Genomic DNA, 19,642 nt, shown 5'->3' with positions numbered 1-19,642 from the left:
CTCCAATCTTCATTCTTTTTTTCTTCTTACATTGAGTTTCATTTGCTCTTTTTGTCTATGTCTTTGAGTCAGAAACCGAGGTCATTGATTTGAGACCTGCTATTGTTCTCATAAGTGCATTTTAGTGATAAATAAATTTCCCTCTAGGTACACCTTTAGATGTGTTGTTGGTTTTTGTACCAATACAATAAAAATTTTGCATTGTCCTTAATGTTTATTTTTCTCTTCTTTTCAGTTGTGTCACAGGATGCTTTTAGCTTCTGTCACTGGTTTTAGCAATTGGATTATGATGTAACTTTCTATAATATGCTTCAACTATTTTGTACTTGAAGTTTATAAAGCTTCCTGAATCTGTGATTTTTATGGCTTTCCTCAAACTTGGAAAAGTTTCCAGCAAGTCCCTTTAATATTTTTTGCCCTATATTCTTCTCTTTAAGGGCACTTAATTATAATTATGCTAGGTCTCCTATATGTGCAATACAGTGCACAGGTGCTGTTTATCTTCTTTTTTTCACTTTTAGCCATTTTAAATCGTTCCCATTCATCTTCATCTTCACGTTTATTAATCTTTTTCTCTTTCAATAACTAACCTGCTTTAATCATATCTAGAGTATTTTTTCATTTCGTAGATTATAATCTCTTCTCTGGAAGAATTATTTCTGGGTTGTTTTCGATTGACAGATTTCTCCTGGCAGTCATATTTTCTTGTTTTTTTGCATGCCCGTAATTTTTGACTTGATGACAAACACTGTGGTTTTACTGTGTTTAGTGTTAAGTAGCTTTGCATTTTCTTTTTTTTTTTTTTTAGCTTCACGTCTTCATATATACTCTTGAGCTGCATTCAGAAGTGTTTAATTTTTTTCATTTATTTGAGAGATAGCATGAGTGAGAGAGAGAGAGAGAGAGGAGAGAATGAGTCCACACAAGCAGGGGGAGGAGGAGGGGCAGAGGGAGAAGCAAACACCCCGCTGAGCAGGATCCTGGGATCATGACCTGAGCCAAAGGCAGATGCTCAACCGCTTAACTGAGCCATCCAGGCACCCCTCGGATGTGTGTTTAAATTACTCACAACATCTTAATCTTTTGGACCTGGCTTTTGTGCTTTATTAGCGGCCCTTTTTCTAGACCTAATTTTGCCCCGTAAATCAAGTAAGACCTTCCTGGGTAGTCTACCAAAGCCCCATGAGTTACGAATTTCTCCTCTTCGGTTGGTAGAAACAGAACTATTCCCAGTAACATGCCAGTTCATAGTTTTGCTCCCTCCTAATCCTTGTGATTGATTACTTCTATTGTTTCAACTTTAGCTGTATCCAAATATGTTCTGATCAGAACTTAGCTGAAAACTTGAGTTATATTTTCTTCAGATTTTAGTAGTTCCCGCTTTGTGGAGCTCTCTCCCATGAATTACTCAGCCTTTCAAATTCTAGACACTTTGTCCTCTACATGGACTATCAGCTTGAACGCAGGAGATTGACAGACTCCATCTGGGATCTCATTTCCTGTATTATTGTCTGGAATCTCTCCCTGGCAGCAAACTCGGAAGTTTTATGGATCACATCCTCTCTCTTTTCTTTGGGATTATTGTCATTGTTCGCTGGTGTGTAATCCTTCAAAAATAATTTTCATTTAGTTTCATATATTTCATTTAGTGTTAGTGGTGTGTGTGTGTGCGCGCGCACGTGTGTAGGGGGGACTAGTAAATCCATTCCTTGTTATTTTACAGTTGCTAAAAAGGGACATTCAAAATATTTTTAAAACATGTTTTTAGTTATATAATTTAGTCACTCTTGCATAGGAAGTTTTGTAGTGAAGAAGACATCTATTAAATTGTTCTCTCAATAGATACTTCAGTGGTATTTTACTCTACTTTTACTAGGTATTGAAAGTTTCCATTTATCAATCACCTAACTAACTTTAGTAAGTAGAGATCATTATAATATACATATAGGTTTATGTATTTTTATTAATTGTAAATATTTGATAATGCCATTAACCTTCTCAATAAACTTCTATTGTATAAATAACACACTGTTGTGTAGGGGATACATGATTGCTGGAAATTTGGTTGCAGTCTATCAATCTATATATATCATATATATATATATAAAATGTATATATGTATACATATATATGGATTAGATATAGATACAGATTGATACAGATACAGATATAGAAATAGATATGGATACATAACCCACCCAGTCTATGCAGATATATCCCTTCCTATATCTGGAATTTCCTCAGGATAAGGACAGGCTGGTTCCTGTTTATATAAAAAAATATGCACACACACACACACAAAACCTTTAGATATCTTACTACAGTGTGAGAAACTAGCAATAATTGAACAAGGAGACAACATGTAATATGCGACACTTTCATTTGCTCCTATAGAATTTAGAAGGAGGATTGATCCCCACAGCAGAAATGGGCCACGATAAGCAACATGCAGAAATATTTTCCAGGGAAATCTTAGGAACTATTTCTCACTCACCAGTAAATCTGTTCATCAAACATATTTCCTGAAATACATCTGCCGCTTGCAACATGAGATTATGATTACAATTAGCGGCTGTTGTCAGCTCTGCTTCACCTCATTAGTAATCATGGATTTCCCAAGTTATAGGGTTGATTATAGCTTTACAGGTTCTGAAAGAACATGTTGTCTCATTTCACACCTATTTTATGCTCAACATATTTAAAGTTCAGCAAATTTTAGAAGAAATTTTTTCTACCACAGTCAAACTGAGAAGTTAAGTACACAAAAAACTTGCTGGAAAGAAATGCTTTTATGCTTTAATAAATGTACATGATTCTGCCCTAAACTGAAATGAGTGAATAAATGGATGTTTGTATGGGTGTGTGTGTGTGTGTGTGTGTGTGTGTGTGTGTCAGTGTTCCTCTAATATTCTAATACTCTGATTTTATTAGAGAGAGTAAAATAATATTCATTTATTTAAAAATGATGATTATTTAAAAATCATGCCATTAATTTGAAAAAAAATCGAACTATTGCTCAATATTGAGCAACTTTTGAGCAACTATTTTGAGCAACTATTGCTCAATAGTTGAGCTCAATAGTTGCTAAAATTTGAGCAACTGTTGCTCAAATATTGCTACTATATAGTCACATTCTCTTTTTGAAGAGCAATGAAAGTTTCATAGTTCGTACATAGAAAACACATTTCTGGAATGCAGTAGCTGGAAAGGAAAGAGCAAATTAATAGTGTAATAATACTGACTTAGTGGGTGGAAGATGTATGTGGCATTCAGTAAAGGAAGAGAAGTACTACCCCTGACACATTTCTGCATACTACTGATTTGTTCTGGTGTTTGCAATTTAATTTACGTGTTTTATTGTGATAGATGAAAATACAGGGATCTGATATGTGTTGGATTCTTAACGGTAGAACATGAAAAATGAAAAGCAAACAAACTGAAGCAGAGTTCAGCTTCCACAGGGTCAGTTCTCTTGTGCTCTTTCGCATTTATTTGCTGTTTCTGCAGATCTTGTTTCACTTAAGAAATTATGCCAGCAGCCTTTATTTTGTTTAATTAACTGATCAAAATTAAATGTAAGGAGATGAATAAAATAGTAGTGTTTTAATAGGCCATCTGCTGGAATATGAAGATAGCTTTGTCCTTGTTGTTTATCCTGTGTTGTTTATCAAGCTCTTTCTGGTCATCTGCAGAAATCCAGTGTATTTATTACTAATAGGTAAACCAGAATGTCCCATTCTGTGTCGAAAACAGAATATGGGCTGCTGAACAAAAGACAGTTATCACTGGGCTTTGAGAAATTGTGAGACATCATTTGCACTAGGGCAAATTTCTGAATATATACCTGGAAGTGTTCAGTGTTCGTGTTAAAGTGAGCCATTTCTAAATTGTCGAAGTGGTTCTTCACCATGAATTCTTCACTTGGAAAGTGGTACCTTTCAAGATCGAATCTACAAATAGGATAGTCAGAAACTTATTCTGACGCCACATAAGCTTCAAGCATGTCAAAGCTGCACTTGTATAAAGTTAGAATTGTTATCTATTCCTCAACCATAGAAAGCCCCATGCTAATCTCCAGGGCAAGTAACAATGAGTACAAAGGAATTTTATTTTTCATTTTGATCTTTAATGCTAACAGTAGGAAAAAAATCCAATGTCTGATTAGCCATAGCAGATAATGGCTAGCTACTGACTTTTCCAACAATCAAAAGAAATATATTCAGGCAAATATTATAAATTGAATTCCACTCAATACATAGATGTGGTTGAGTTATATATATATATATATTTTTTTTTTTTTCGCACTGCTTTCTTTGCATTCATTTTAGGTTTGTTTTATTCATTAGCAGAATTTGGTGAAAGTATTTAATTATTTAAGTAAAACAGAACATTTAAACATGTTCTACTGGCTTTCCTAGCCCATGTTAGGAACTAAAATTGTATGAGGTTTGACACCTAGAGATAGGAAGCACTGTACTTTTTTCCATGTCAGCATTTATTAAGCAATAGAGATTTAGAAGAGAAAATTTAACATGACTGCCATCCTCAATTTTAGTACATTAATAGTTATTTTTTTAATAAGCTTTCAGATCCTTGTGTGACAATGAATTGCTGGTTAAAACCTGATATAAATTTTGCTTCTAGGAGATATACATATACACCACGTGTATTTTATATATTTATTTTTGTATCTACCTTCTAGTTACCTTCTATCTCATTAGGAGTTCCCACACCAGAAGTATAGCTACTTTTCAGCAGTGACCATATATCATATAATCAATAATTTGACCAAATATCAAAAATCTCCCCAATTTTCTCATAACACCATGTAGGAAAATTACAATTATGATTATTGAAAAAGTGAGAAGATACCACCATTTTTCTGTGGCTCTATTGCCCACCGCACAACCCTTCCAAAGGACAAGTTTTTATATTTTGAGACTAGGTACAGAAAGGAACCTAAAACCAACTATGTAAAGCTTTTATCTATTCCATATTTGAGATAAATTATATAGGGGTGCCTATATGCCTCAGTTGGTTAAGTGTCTGCCTTAAGCTCAGGTCATGATCCCAGTGGGATCGAACCCTGCGTCAGTCAGGCTCCCTACTCAGCAGGGAGTCTGCTTCTCCCTATGCCTACTGCTCCCTCTTCTTGTTCTTTTTCTCTCTGCTAATAAATAAATAAAATCTTTTTAAAAAATCTAGTATATGTATATATTTTGCCCACATCCTCAAATACTCACTTTGAAATGGTATCTGTCAGTCTGAGAAACTCTTTTGATAAAGTTTAGCAGAAAATAAATCAGGCAAACCCCATGATGTTAAGCTATTACAATTATTTTGGAAAGCTGAGTTTACTAATGGATCTCTTAATTTCAGTATAGTTCATATAACAATAGACTAAGTCATGGATTCTTTATTAGAACAACCAAGGCAAACCACAAACAAACAAACAAAAATCAAAGAATTTAGATAAATAGATTTTCATCCAATATTTTTTAAAATTACAAATATTTCATTTATAACATTGGCTGCTCAATATCTATTACTTATATATTTGTCAAAGTCAGTGCCTGATACTGAATATATTACATTTATAATGGGAGTTGTAATTTCCCAATTCACCAGATCAAAAATGAGTTCATTTGCTAACTGAAGTTAATAAGATACCTAGAAAAATGAGAACTATACCGGACACTGTTTAGTTTGTTAGTTTTCTCCCTTTTTTTTTTTCTTTTTCTGTCTTTATTCTAATCAGTTTATTCCATCATATATAACCTTACTGCATGAGCCTTGTCCATAGGCTTATAACATGCAATTGGCCTAGGATGTTTCTTAGAAATAAAAATCCCAGCTCCAAAACCAGACCTACTGAATCAGAATCTGTTCTTAACAAGATCCTAATGTAATTCATATGAACAGTAATGTTTAAGAAAAACTTGTTTTCCTATATGGCTTAATTAGACACTCAGCAGAAATCTCAAACAGATGTAAAGTGTTAGTATAGCCCAATACGGCCTGACATAATGAAAGGATTTTATTATAAGCTGGTCTTTTAAAAGATCTTTCTTATAAGTCCACTGCAGCCTTCCATTGCTGTCATTAAAAATTACCATAAACTTACTGCGTAAAGCAACTCAAAGTTATTGTCTTACAGTTTTATAGGTCAGAGATCTGGGATGAGTCTCACCGGACTGAAGTCATGGTGTTTGTGTGGACAGGGCCACATTCCTGTCTGGAAACTGTAGGAGATAAATCGTTTCCTTGCTCAGTCAAGTTATTAGCAGACTTCAGTTCTTTGCAGCTGTAGGTCTGAAATTGTTATTTTCTTGCTGTCAGCTCAAGGTTCATCCTGAGTTTCTAGAGGCTGCCTGTATTCTTTGGCATGCGGTCCCTTTCCGCTGTCCTCAAACCAGCAGTGAGAGGTTAAGTCCTTTTCAGACTTTAAATCTCTTTTTTCCCTCTTGTCTTATTTCTCAAGACCCCATCTCTGCCTTTTTCTTCCACTTTAAATGGTTCATATGATTAGTGTAGGCCTATCTAGATAATCAAGAATAATCTCCCTTCTCGGTGACTTTAACCTTAATCACATCCTCAAAGTTACTTTCACCAGGTAAAGTAACAGAGTTCCAGGTTTCAGGGATTAGGGGGTGGGTATCCTTTGGGGGAGGTGGGGAGGCATTATTTTGCCAACCACGGAGTGATACAAAGTTTATGATGACATCTTCCATAGCCAGCCTTGAAGAAAAGAGTCATAAAACTCTGTGTAATATGTCATTTCATTTTTATCTGCAATAGCTCAGAGGAATAGATCGGAGGATAACCTTTGATTCATCTGAGATGTTCCTTGAATAGAGAGCCATTCAAGAGCAATGTACTTTACAGCAGCTTCTCTCTATTCACTTATAGTCATAAGGACTCCGTGGACACATGTTCTTATGTTTTTTAGCATAATTTTAATTTATCTAATGCAATTGACTCTATCAAATTTAATATGACTGATTACTATGTTTCAGGCACTGCAACAGGTCTATGATAGGTTAAGCAAATCAAGTGACAATTAAAAACTCACTTAAAGGTTGCCACAAGGACTCGGGAGTATAAATAATAACTCTAAAGTACATATAATCATAGAATAGTAGTGATGGAAAAGGCCAAATATATCAAACCGTGCAAATGACAATTATATTAAACAAAAATTTGTGAAAGTTGTCAGCATTTTACTGGTCATAACTCTATGAGAACATTGCTTAAATTGCCTATAACATTAAGAAATAGCAGATGAATTAAGAATCTTAATGCCTAGATTCATGAATCTCTTTTCTGCCAGATACTCTATTGATCGGCATACTGATATGGACCGGATTTTTAGCATTCACTCCGAAAATGGCTCTATTTTCACTTTGAAACCCCTCGATCGGGAATCATCTCCTTGGCACAACATCACCATTACAGCCACAGAAATAAGTGAGTGGGAAATAATCCACCTGAACACCGAAGTGGTAAAATAATAGCATTAAGTAGACTCTATTTCTTGAATGATTTTATCATTAGCAACATCAGACTGTGTTGGATACTTGTATTATTTTAATGACTATCGAATATCCACTTTTTAAACTTGATATTCTTTTACACCTTACTCTAGGATAGAAATACAATCTAACCTCCTAAAAATAATTAATCTAAGAAAATTATGTCTGACAAATAATACTTCATTCTCAATCATATTCTCCTCTTTTTAATCATGCTTTCCATCTGGACCATGTAAGAAAGCTCAGCTATTCATCAGCAATCCAATTGAGAAAGTGAATACCACAGAAATGATCTGTTGCTAAGTTACAAATGGGGTGAGTGGTATCACCGCTTCTCTGTAAATGAGACTGAAGTCTTACACATGTTCTCGTTGCAGATAACTCAAAACAAAGTAGCCACATCCCTGTCTTCATCAGAATTCTAGATATTAATGACCATGCTCCGGAATTTGCCATGTACTATGAAACATTTGTTTGTGAAAATGCAAAACCTGGGCAGGTAAATAAATTTATTATAAACTTTAAAATTATATCTCCTCTTCACAAAGGCAAATAACATTATATTAATTCACTCGCACCAACTTTTTTTTATGCAAACCCTTGTCAATCCTCTTGGTCACGTGTTCATCTCCCCTTACCAAAACACTCACAGTGATCTAATCAGATGACTTCTGAAGTTGTTCTTATTATGAAAGTCATATGTAATAGGAAAAGTTTTAATATATGCTTTAATTTATATACTGGGTATATAATGAATATATATATGGAAAGTTCTTCCCTGGATTCATAATTATGCTGATACTGAGTTATATTCAAGAATAGAATGGAAATATATTACTAAATAAAACATGAAGTATGAAAATGAAATTGTTCTGGGTTAGTATAAAGGGAATCACAATAATTGTCTCATTGATTATATTTTTCCTCTTTTAATCTCAGGCAGGATATTTTGGTTTGATAAATTATACTTTGTGATTTTTCAACTTTAACATTATTGAGATAAAATGAGATTGTACAAGAGTTACAAAGTCATCTTGCAAAGTCCCCCTAATATATAAGAGATCTCTAAAGTAACTTTAAGCAAATGAAGAGTATGTTCATTTTTGGCACTAATATGGTATTTTATAAATGACAGCTACTGCACAAATTTCACAAAAGAAATTTTAACAAGTTATTTAGATACTTCTTTAAAGAAAAAGTAGATAGATGTTAAGAATCATATATAATTCTATTGTGTCTATTTAAATATAGAAAATAAAAGTGAAATACTGTCCTCCTTTTCTTCCAGTGAGGATTGCAATGGACCAAATGTTCATCTGAAGCCCTAACCCCCAGTATGGCTATATTTAGAGATGGAGCTTCTAAGGAAGCAATGAATGTTAAATGAGATCCTAAGGTTGGGGCTTTGATTGGAGAGGATTAATGTCCTTCAAAGGAGAGACACGAGAGAGATCGCTGTCTCTCTCTCTGTGCACACACTCAAAGGAAAGGCAATGTGAGAATGTAGCAAAGATGTCTGCAGGCCAGAAAGAGAGCTCTCATCAGAAGCCTGCTAAGCTGGCATCTTGATCTCAGACTTCCAGTCTCCAGAACTGTGAGAAAATAAATTTCTGTTATTGAAACCATCCAGGCTGCAGTGATTTTCATGGCAGCCCAAGCAAGCAGACCAAGACAGAGATTCCACTTACATACACAAGAATAAAAATGGGGTATTATCATTATTTGCCAAAAAGAATCATTACACAGTTATTTGGATTAAAAATTGTTTTTCTTTTTTCACTTTGCAACATGCAATGGACATACTCTCAATTTAGTAAATGATTCTTTTTAATTTGATGCTGAATTTTTATAGTACAGCTATACATTAATTAGCTCATTCAACTATCCACTTACTAACAGAAATTTGGTTTATAAACACAATGTTACTCTAGCAGACAGCACTATAATGAGCATTATAATACATTTATATTTATACACTACCTGGTACTCTTTTCCTTTGATACAACCTTTGAAGCAAGAATAATTAAATTATATACATAAATACTCACTAATGCCTCCGAACAGCTTCCCAAATAGGGAAGCTATTTACCTAGCGTTTTGCCTATTTATTAGAACACTAGACTTTAAGTGTCCACCCAATGGTAATATCTCATAAAAATTTTAACATGGATTCTTCCCAAATTTTTCAGGCTGAACATTTTTTCATAAATGTGTGGCCATTTTAAAATAATCTTCACAGATGTATTAGTTTCCTAAGGCTACTATGAGAAACTACAACAAACTAGAGAGCTTAAAATAACAGAGATGTGGTCTCCCACAGTTCTGGAGGCTAGAAGTCTGAAATCAATGGTGTCAGCAGTCTGTCCTCTCTGTAAAGACTCTAGGAGAGGACTCTGTTTCCTAACTTCTGGAATTGCCAGAAATCACTGGCATTCCTTGGATTCTAAGAATTACTCCAAATCTCTGTGCACACTGTCCCATGCCATTCTTTTTCTATTTCTCTGTATCCACATTTCCCTCTTATGAGACTCCATTCATTGGTTTAGGGCCCACACTAATCCTACGGTATCATCTTAACTTGATGGCATCTACAAAGAGCCTGTTTCCAAATAAGATCACATTCACAGGTACTGGGAATTAGGATCTGAACATATATTTTGGAGAGACAAGTCAATTGACAATAGCATATACATAGTCTTTACTTATTTGCCTATTAATATGCTTTTCTTCTGTTGACCCATGTGAGTGATTGATACACATTGAAATTAGTATTTGAGAATGATAAAGTATATTGACATTAACTAATAATTATTTTAATATATACTATTAAAATTTCTGTCATTGTTCATACACTTGGCAGAAATCGATTTGCTTGTTAAAATTAACAAGGCTGAAAATATAGTTTAAGCTTACTGATATGTATTCTCTGTTAAAATATGCATAAACAGTGGCCCATCTACTCATTTTAAGAACTGAGCCATATAACCATTGGACTGATCTTGTTTATGTCTAAAATATTCCTAAAAATTAGACATATCATTGCCAATCTGGAACAGGAGGTTAAACAAAAGTATTTAAGTACTAAAAGTATTTTTTTCTAGGTCATGATCCAATCTCCTAAGGAGAAAATGTGCATTACATTTGTATTAATAATTGTGCACCTTCAGAAACATTGTATAAACAAAAGTAAGGTTCCAATAAAATGAATGAAATCCTAGTTAACATTAAATTAAAGGGGAAATGGTATTGACTAGTGAGTACTCAGGTTAGTATGGTTGTAGAGGGTACACAATAACCAAGACAATAGGTATGTCAAACTGCTGTGAGATTCCGATAACTGTTCATCACAGAAGTGGCACTGTTACACCTGGAAGTGGTGCAACTCTTTCTTTTTGTGGAAAAGAAATCTGAAAGTAAGAATAATTAAATGGCCGTTGATTTCAAGTCGCACCAGATTGCAGACCCGTGACTAGAAAAACAGGCCCCCTGATGGGTAGTTTAGCGTTTTTTCCCTATAAAATGCTCAATGGAATTTTTCTGACTGACCCATTATTTGCTGCTCCATCTTCACAGTAAGGCGCACTTCTGACTTACAGTGAGTACAGTTAAGAGGTGTTGTAATTTCTCCACTTTGACCTAATTTTATGAAATATTAAAGGCATTATTTTTATATCTTCCTACACTTTACAGATACCATTAAAAGAAAAACCAAAACTTTGAATAAAATATGCAGTATGATTGTAGTCAGATCGTCCCATTGCTTTAGAATCTTTTGCTTTCTGGCATTATGTACCATATTGCTTATTTTTCCAAAACTATATTTATAGTGTTCTTGATCTGTAGGAGTAGCTGTGCTAATCACTTTTGTTTTTTTAAAAATGCATCTGTTATGTTCTCTGTCTTTGAGACAATCATTAGTTAGTGGAGGCAACAGATTAGTAACCAATTATTAATAAAACAGACTGGTGTTTTCTAACAATGTTAAAAAAAGATAGATGTTGGACTGATTAAATTGTTCTTTGAGGTTGGATATTCCAGGGGCCAAGAATCAGACAGTGATCATAGAGACACCTTGCACAGTAATACTTGATGAACATATTTTAACCTTAATTAATTGTTACACTACCCTGAACCATAAAAAGCTTTGGCATAATTTCTGAAAATGGCCTGTTCTTTCTTTCTTTAATGTCAATGATATCTTTAAAACAGAAACACTGACTTAAAATGTCCTATAACAACAAGAGTTGCTTTTCGTTGTGCCTTATTTAATTTATTGATTTGGTTTCAGTTGATTCAGACTGTCAGTGTCATGGACAAGGACGACCCTCCCCGAGGCCACAAATTTTTCTTTGAACCGGTACCAGAATTTCCTCTCAATCCGAACTTCACCATTGTAGATAATAAAGGTATAGAACATTTTTTAAGCTAAAACTGAGACCTTCAGATGCAAAATTAAAAATTGGTCTGAGTTTTTTCTCCCTCACTTTTTTTTTTTTGCCCCCTAGATAATACAGCAGGAATCATGACTCGAAAGGATGGGTACAGCCGCAACAAAATGAGCACCTATCTACTGCCGATTTTAATCTTTGACAATGATTATCCAATTCAGAGCAGCACTGGCACACTCACTATCCGTGTGTGTGCCTGTGATAATCAAGGAAACATGCAGTCCTGCAATGCAGAGGCCTTGGTCCTAGCAGCTGGCCTGAGCACGGGGGCCCTCATTGCCATCCTTCTTTGTGTCATCATCCTACTTGGTAAGCTACACTTCTGAATGCTCATTTCACTCTAATAAGTCTCTCCCTTCTCGTTCAGTGATGGTGCAACCGAAAAGCACACTTCTCTAGGGCTAAAGGTTGAAATAGTTAACTTTTTATAAAATGGTTCTTTCTATTAGAAAAAAAAATTGAGTTCTCTCTGAGATAGGTCTAGCTTTCCAGAGATAATAAACAGATAAGGGCGTCTGGGTGACTCAGTTGCTTGAGTGACTGCCTTCGGCTCAGGTGATGATCCCAGAGTCCTGGGATCGAGTCCCACATCAGGCCCCCAGCTCCATGGGGAGTCTGCTTCTCCCTCTGACCTCCCCTCTCATGCTCTCTCACTCTGTCTCTCTCTCTCTCTCAAATAAATAAATAAAATCTTAAAAAAAAAGATAATAACTAGTGCTATATACACATATACAGACACATATTTTAAATCTATTTTATATTATACTGCTTAGTGCTAACGAACCATGGCCACTGTTCTAAGGATATTTAATTTTGTAACTGATTTAATTTTCATATCAACTGTGTAAGATAAATACATTGATTCTTCTCAAGAAAGACTAACTAACATATAAATTCACTCATTTAGAAAGGTTTTAATGAGCATTCAAACTCAGTTAAGTCTATTTCAGAATTTTCCTTCTAAACCATTATTCTCAAAAACAAAGACAACCTTTACTAATAAAATTACAAACAGAATTACTAATAAAATTACTAAACAAAATTACTAATATACAAAATATTAAATTATGTATATTAGACACCTAATTGGCAAGTGCATTTAAATTGTCAAAATAAGATAAACTTTTTATTCATGTAATTTGTGAAACATAGGTGTAAAATAAAAGTTTAAGTTCATTTTTTAAAAATATCACTACGACATTGTGGTCATACCTAGTCCTGCAATGTTTTCTAAAGTCATGCTTTCAATAGCAAATGTTTTATTTGAGCATGCCCTAACAGGACAACAATTTAATTCAATTAAACAGTTGTTCCACTGTAAAACATTCCCCCCAAAATTGTTTCCATCAAATATTCATCCAAAATGCTCATGCTTAGGGCATGAGAGCCAGCCAAATTTATGTTCCAGTGCTCATATGTGCTGGCTCCTTTTCACTGCAAATCCTTTCAAGCTATCTGGATGAAATCCCTTTGGCCAGATATCCTTGCAGGACTTCAGTGGGGGATTGATGAAAAGTGAGGGGAAAACATTTGTCTCAGCTAAAATGATCCAACTATTTAGAAAAACATTTTCTCAGGGTGCTTTAGAATGTTCATACCACCAATCCACATCTCAGAACTGCTGCTGGAAAGTTCAGCTCTTCTGTAAAATATTTTTGTCTCCCCACAGAAAATAAATTTTGGCTTCCCTTTTGGCTAAGTGCTACTGATACTATATTTTATTTGCTCACACAGTTCTACTTTCCTAATTTCTAACAACATGGAAATATGTATCTTACAAATTTGATTTTTAACATTTCTATATTAAGATAATACACACAGACATAAAGATAAGCATGCACACATGGGGGGAACAAAAGGAACCCCAAAACAAGCTGAGATACCATAACGTTAAGAAACTAAATTGCATATTTTTCCTATGCAGAAATCCTAGAAGGCTGTTTCATTATTCTGAAAAGTCTGCCACCTTTCTGCCCTTCTACCTTCCCAACTGGCTGCTTATATATGGAGTGGTTTTCTATTATTTTAGTTTAAAATTGGTTCTAATTCAGGTTTTGTTATCAAACTTCCTAAAGCATTTTTGCTGTGATTTCATCTTTAAGTTTTTATTCAAATTCAACTTAGTTAACATACAGCGTAATATTAGTTTCAGGTGTACAATATAGTGATTCAACCTTCCATACAACACCCAGGGCTCATCACAGCAAGTGCCCTCCTTCATCCCCATCACCCATTTAACTTATCCCTCTTCCCCACCTGTCTTCCAGCATCTCTCAGTGTGTTCTCTTTAGTTACAAGTCTGTATTATGTACGGTTTGCTTCTCTCTGTTTTTCTTTCCCTGTGTTCATCTGTTTTGTTTCTTAAATTCCACATATGAATGAAACCACATGGTATTTGTCTTTCTCTGACTTATTTCACTTAGCATAATACTCTCTAGCTCCATCCATGTCCTTGCAAATGACAGGATTTCATTCTTTTTTATGTCTGAGTAATATTCACGGTATAGATATATACCACCTCTTTATCCATTTGTCTGTCGATAAATACTTGCACTGTTTGCATAATTTGGCTATTGTGGATAATGCTGCTATACACTGCGGTGCATATATCCCTTTGAATTAGTATTTTTGTATCCTCTGTTAAATACCTAATAGTGTAATAGCTGGATCATAGAGTAGTTATATTTTTAACCTGTACTGTTTTCCAGAGTGGCTACACCAGTCTGTATTCCCACCAACACTGCACGAGGGTTCCCCTTCTCCACATCCTCGCCAACAACTGTTGTTTGCACACAGTTAACTAAATTTCTAAGTTTCTATAGTAAGGAGAGACTACTCTTAGCAGGAGAGTGATATAGCTTGGACCATGATACTTTAAACCTACCTATTACAGTCTGAAGAAATGTAGTTCTTACAGTTTGTCTATGTTACAAGGCAAAGTCAAGGACTAAAATCTGAGGCAGGACTTTTCTAATTTTTTTGGTTCCTTAAGACACCTTGGGAGTCAGAGGAAGCTCATGGGAACTATTTAGAATGATAATTTAAATTAATGTATTAGACAAAATGTAGCATATGTATCAGACAAAAGGAAATGTGTGCATCCAATTAAACAAGAAATAAAAGCAAAATGTGCTTATTGTCATATGTACCCTGTTCTAGTGCAAATCTAATGATCATTTGAGATATGTCATAACTAAAATGCAATATAAAATATCCCTGCTTTCTAGTGATTTTATAGTCACACATAACTCTTACTATCACTATAGTAACTGTATATTCTGATAATCATAATAGAAATAAATTTCAGTTACAGATTAATGAACATAACGATACACTTTTTTCTATTCCTTATCTTAACCTTTCTAAATTCCATTCAATAAATAACCTCAGGCTGGGGAAACGAATTAGGTGATTTTGACCCAACAGAGGAGAAAAAAAACTTAGAATATTCCAAGGTCCACTTGTGGGAGTTAATAAATATTATATTAGCTAAGAAACCCTTAAAACATTTAACTATATTATTGTTCTTTTATAGTGAGAATTTATAAAAATTTTGAGAAAAGTAGAGAATTTATAAATTAATTTAATATTAAATTAGAAGGCCATTTTTTACTCCATGATTCACTAGATTGGTGGGTTTCAGATCTGTCTTGGAATTAATTAACTTATTTTCATCCTTTAATAGGGAAGAGTACAAATATGTTCCATTTTTATTGAAAAAGTCTCTTTTTTTAAATTGTCTCCAAGATGATTCTGAATATAATACCTCAGCACCCACAACCTATTCTGTGGAGGTTAACTGAAGATGCTTCAAATGAATTTTTTTTAATTCTTTCTACCAATTAGTAGGAGCTAAGGAAAGTGTGTTGGTCAATATGATGATAGCATTGGACAGGCTTTTAATGGAGTTATAAGGCACTCAAAAGCCTTGGTGAAATGTGGTCTTAATGTAAATGAGTTTGCTTTGTGTAATCTCAATACAAAAATTGAGAAAAGAAATGACAGATTTTGAGCCAACATTTTCTTCTTTTTTATTAAAACAGAGATAGTATTGACAAAACATTTAGCTGCCCAAAGTAAGGGGAACCTGTTTTTTTATTTCTCCCATGCAATGTGCAAGGGTGCTTTAGCAAAATTAACTTTATTTCTTAACATTTCTTATATATAAAATTAGGGACTTGGTCCATTTCCAATGGAAAACTTACATCCTGGGAATCCTGTGTTTTTTTCATATTTTTAAGTGCATGTGTAAATTGCAAAGTGTATTTATTTTGCATACATTCACTGTCACATATACACATATGTTAAATTTCAGTAATATAGCAAAAAACAAGAAAGTATATTCTCTGTGGGGAAGTTCACAGTTAGCCTGATAATATGGGTATGTAAATAATAAAAACAATATATTGATTAGTGAATAGAGGGATTATAATTAACATTTTAGCCAGAAAGTTCCAAAGCAACTGTATACGTCAAGGAAATCTTCAGTAACCAGATAATTAGTCTGAGCTGTCTTGTAAGATGAGTACAGGTTAAAGATTAAGTTAGACTGAATTTTATATTGTCAGTTATAGAGTTATAGTTCAGATTTTAAGTAGGCTTTCAAAACCAAGTCAATAAAGGAATTTAAACAGATATGAGCAGGGGAGTGGGAGGATGGGTGAGTCCAGTGACGGGTATTAAGGAGGGCACGTATTGCACGGAGCACTGGGTGTTATATGCAAACAATGAATCATGGAACACTACATCAAAAACTAATGATGTACCGTATGGTGACTAACATAACATAATAAAAATAAATAAAAAATAAACAGATATGAGCTACTGGGAGGAATTAGATCAGTAGCACGTATATATTTATGTGTATATGTACACACATATGTATATGCATGTGTGTAATATATGCACATATACAATGCATACATATGCATATATGTGAATAATGTTTTATATATATACCCTTGAGTCATTAAGAAAATATTAAATTGGTGCTCAATTTCTCTTGGGATACTAATGACTGTAGCTTTAGAATTTTATTGTGTTTAAGCAAGCTTACTGTTGAGAGGAATGAGGAATCACATAATTAACAGTTGGCTAAATGAATTAGCCATAACTGGATAAGGCCTTTGCAATGCCAGAAATCTAAGGACAGTGAGTCTTGAAAGTAAATAAAGGGATTGTAAAATCTATTGCTTTACCAATGCAGGACATTTAGTCATTGGCCCAAGGCACCCTGTATCTCTGTAGGGTAGTTACTCTGTCCAAACAAATCTCAGCATCTCTCATACCACACAAACCTCCTTCAGCAAAGTGTACTATATTTAACTTAAACCTGAATCATGGAATCTCACTATTTTCTCTTTGTTGTTGTTGTTGTTGTTGTTGTTCATAGTTTTAGTTGTACTGTTTGCTGCACTGAAGAGGCAGAGGAAAAAGGAACCTCTGATAATTTCAAAAGACGATGTCCGGGACAACATCGTGACCTACAACGATGAAGGGGGCGGTGAAGAAGATACCCAAGCTTTTGACATTGGCACATTAAGGAATCCAGAAGCAAGAGAAGACAGTAAACTTAGAAGGGATGTAATGCCTGAAACTATATTTCAGATAAGGAGGACTGTGCCTCTGTGGGAAAATATTGATGTACAAGATTTTATCCACCGAAGATTAAAAGAAAATGACTCAGACCCAAGTGCACCACCCTATGATTCACTGGCAACATATGCCTATGAAGGGAATGATTCCATTGCAGATTCACTCAGTTCTTTGGAGTCTCTCACAGCAGATTGTAACCAAGATTATGATTACCTCAGCGACTGGGGGCCTCGTTTTAAAAAGCTTGCCGATATGTATGGGGGTGATGACAGTGACCGAGATTAAGAGTATTGTATGACTTGATCCATGTTTTTGGAAGTACTCTCCTTGTTACTAGATTGAGTGGCCCGCATTCTCTTCCTTGGAGGAAATTTTTAAAAATTTGAAATTACAAACAATACGTAGGTGTTGTCTTAGTAAGGGTTTGCTTAATCAGTAAGTTTCTGTGAATGAATACGAATGATATAGATTTTTAAAAAAAGTAATAATAACCAGTTCACTCTCTTTGCCTAACAATCTCTGAAGGAAAGTATATCACATCAATAATCAATAAAAATTACATAAAAGGCTTTTTGTGCCTTTCCTTAACTATAAAGACTTTATAAATGTTTTCTTAACTGACTTACAGTCACCTTTACTATTAAACATTGTGCAACTGCTTTGTAAATTAATATGAAAAAGTATATCCCTAAAGAAATAGGAATGACTATTACTGCCATATTTATTTAGTTGAAGAATGTCTTTGTGTTAATTCATTCATATTTTTATAAATGTATATTTATATTTTTGTATTTTTATGAAATAAACTAGTATTTATAAAAATAAATATCATTTTATTTAATTTCCAGAAGCAGTTCTGCTCTCACTTATATCAGAAATTTTTTACATCTTTATAGGCAAAACATGATTCACTCAGGGAAAAAAACAGTTAAGTTACTGCATGTGATTTAGAACTAGAAGGTAGCAAGACTGTAAAAGAGCTTTAGTATAAGTAATGATGTTTTTCTTCTGCTACTTAAATATGGAAAAGGGTTTATTGAACCATTCATATCTACCCATCGATAAGATATGAGATCTCTGAAATATAAACTATTATAAATATGCTTGGAAATGATTTTTTTGTATACTTTTTTTTTTAATGTAGAATCAACCAGTGAATTTTATTGGAGTGTATGAAGTGTATGTAAGGAATTTTATGCAGATAAAAAAAAAATCTAAATCACTCTTCCTTCAATAGAATAGTTTTCAGAACGAAAAGTAATAGTTCTGATTTTTTTTCTCCACAATCAGGTAATTCATGGTATATAATCTGGGTGACATTTAAAATGTGTATCAACAGAGAGGAGTTTGGGGTTTTTTTAATTGAAAATTTTACCGAGGAGATTCAAAGTCACTGTATATTTGAGAAAATCTTAAAAGAACTAGTGACATGTCCATTGGAGATAAGAAGCCTTAGTGAATGTGAAGTTTTACTAATGATGGGACTTGTCCAGAAAACAGAATACAGACAAGACATGGGAAAGAAGGAGAAGAGAGAAAGGAAGAATTGTACATAATAATTATTTGTAAATCTTTAAAAGACTTCAAGAAAACTTGCATTGGTTTAATCTGGAGGATAAAACCTAAACCAAAAGATAGAAACTTCATAAGGAAATACATATTACTCTTTATCTGTGCCATGAATTATTCTTTTCTTTCCCTTTTATTATTCATCTTTAAAGGAGCAAATGTCATGGCCAGGGTGATTCCTAGAGTGGAATTTATATAGAAATTTAACATCAGCTAGTCTGTTATCAAGTCTTTTTAAAGAGAAAATACCAATTATGAACAAACTTGTGTATTTTGTTAGTATGTTATAAAATTTTTGAAGACCATTTCAACATCTTTACCACCAGAAGCTAACACATATTTAATGCTGAGAAAATAAGACATACTTCGCACTTAGGAAATATTTGAAGTGCTTCTAATCATTGGAATTTCCCAAAAAACGGCAAGTTTTTAGTTTTAATTTTCATTTAGAAAGTCTTAGTTTTGGGGCGCCTGGGTGGCTCAGTGGGTTAAGCCGCT

General features: G+C 34.0%; 1 protein-coding gene across 1 annotated transcript in view; it reads left to right on the top strand.

The window, feature by feature from the left end:
- CDH9 (cadherin 9) overlaps positions 1 to 18,218 on the top strand; it is a 140,516-nt gene extending 122,298 nt beyond the window's left edge. The window contains exons 8-12 of the mRNA XM_047730051.1: positions 7,331 to 7,467; positions 7,910 to 8,031; positions 11,821 to 11,938; positions 12,038 to 12,289; positions 17,373 to 18,218. Coding sequence (XP_047586007.1) covers positions 7,331 to 7,467; positions 7,910 to 8,031; positions 11,821 to 11,938; positions 12,038 to 12,289; positions 17,373 to 17,860 — 1,117 coding nt within the window. The 3' untranslated portion in view covers positions 17,861 to 18,218. The remainder of the gene's footprint in view (positions 1 to 7,330; positions 7,468 to 7,909; positions 8,032 to 11,820; positions 11,939 to 12,037; positions 12,290 to 17,372) is intronic.
- Positions 18,219 to 19,642: the final 1,424 nt, after the last annotated feature.

This window comes from Lutra lutra, chromosome 5 (genome assembly GCF_902655055.1).
Source record: "Lutra lutra chromosome 5, mLutLut1.2, whole genome shotgun sequence".
Lineage (NCBI taxonomy): Eukaryota > Metazoa > Chordata > Mammalia > Carnivora > Mustelidae > Lutra > Lutra lutra.
This window is presented reverse-complemented; position numbering and strand designations above follow the sequence as displayed.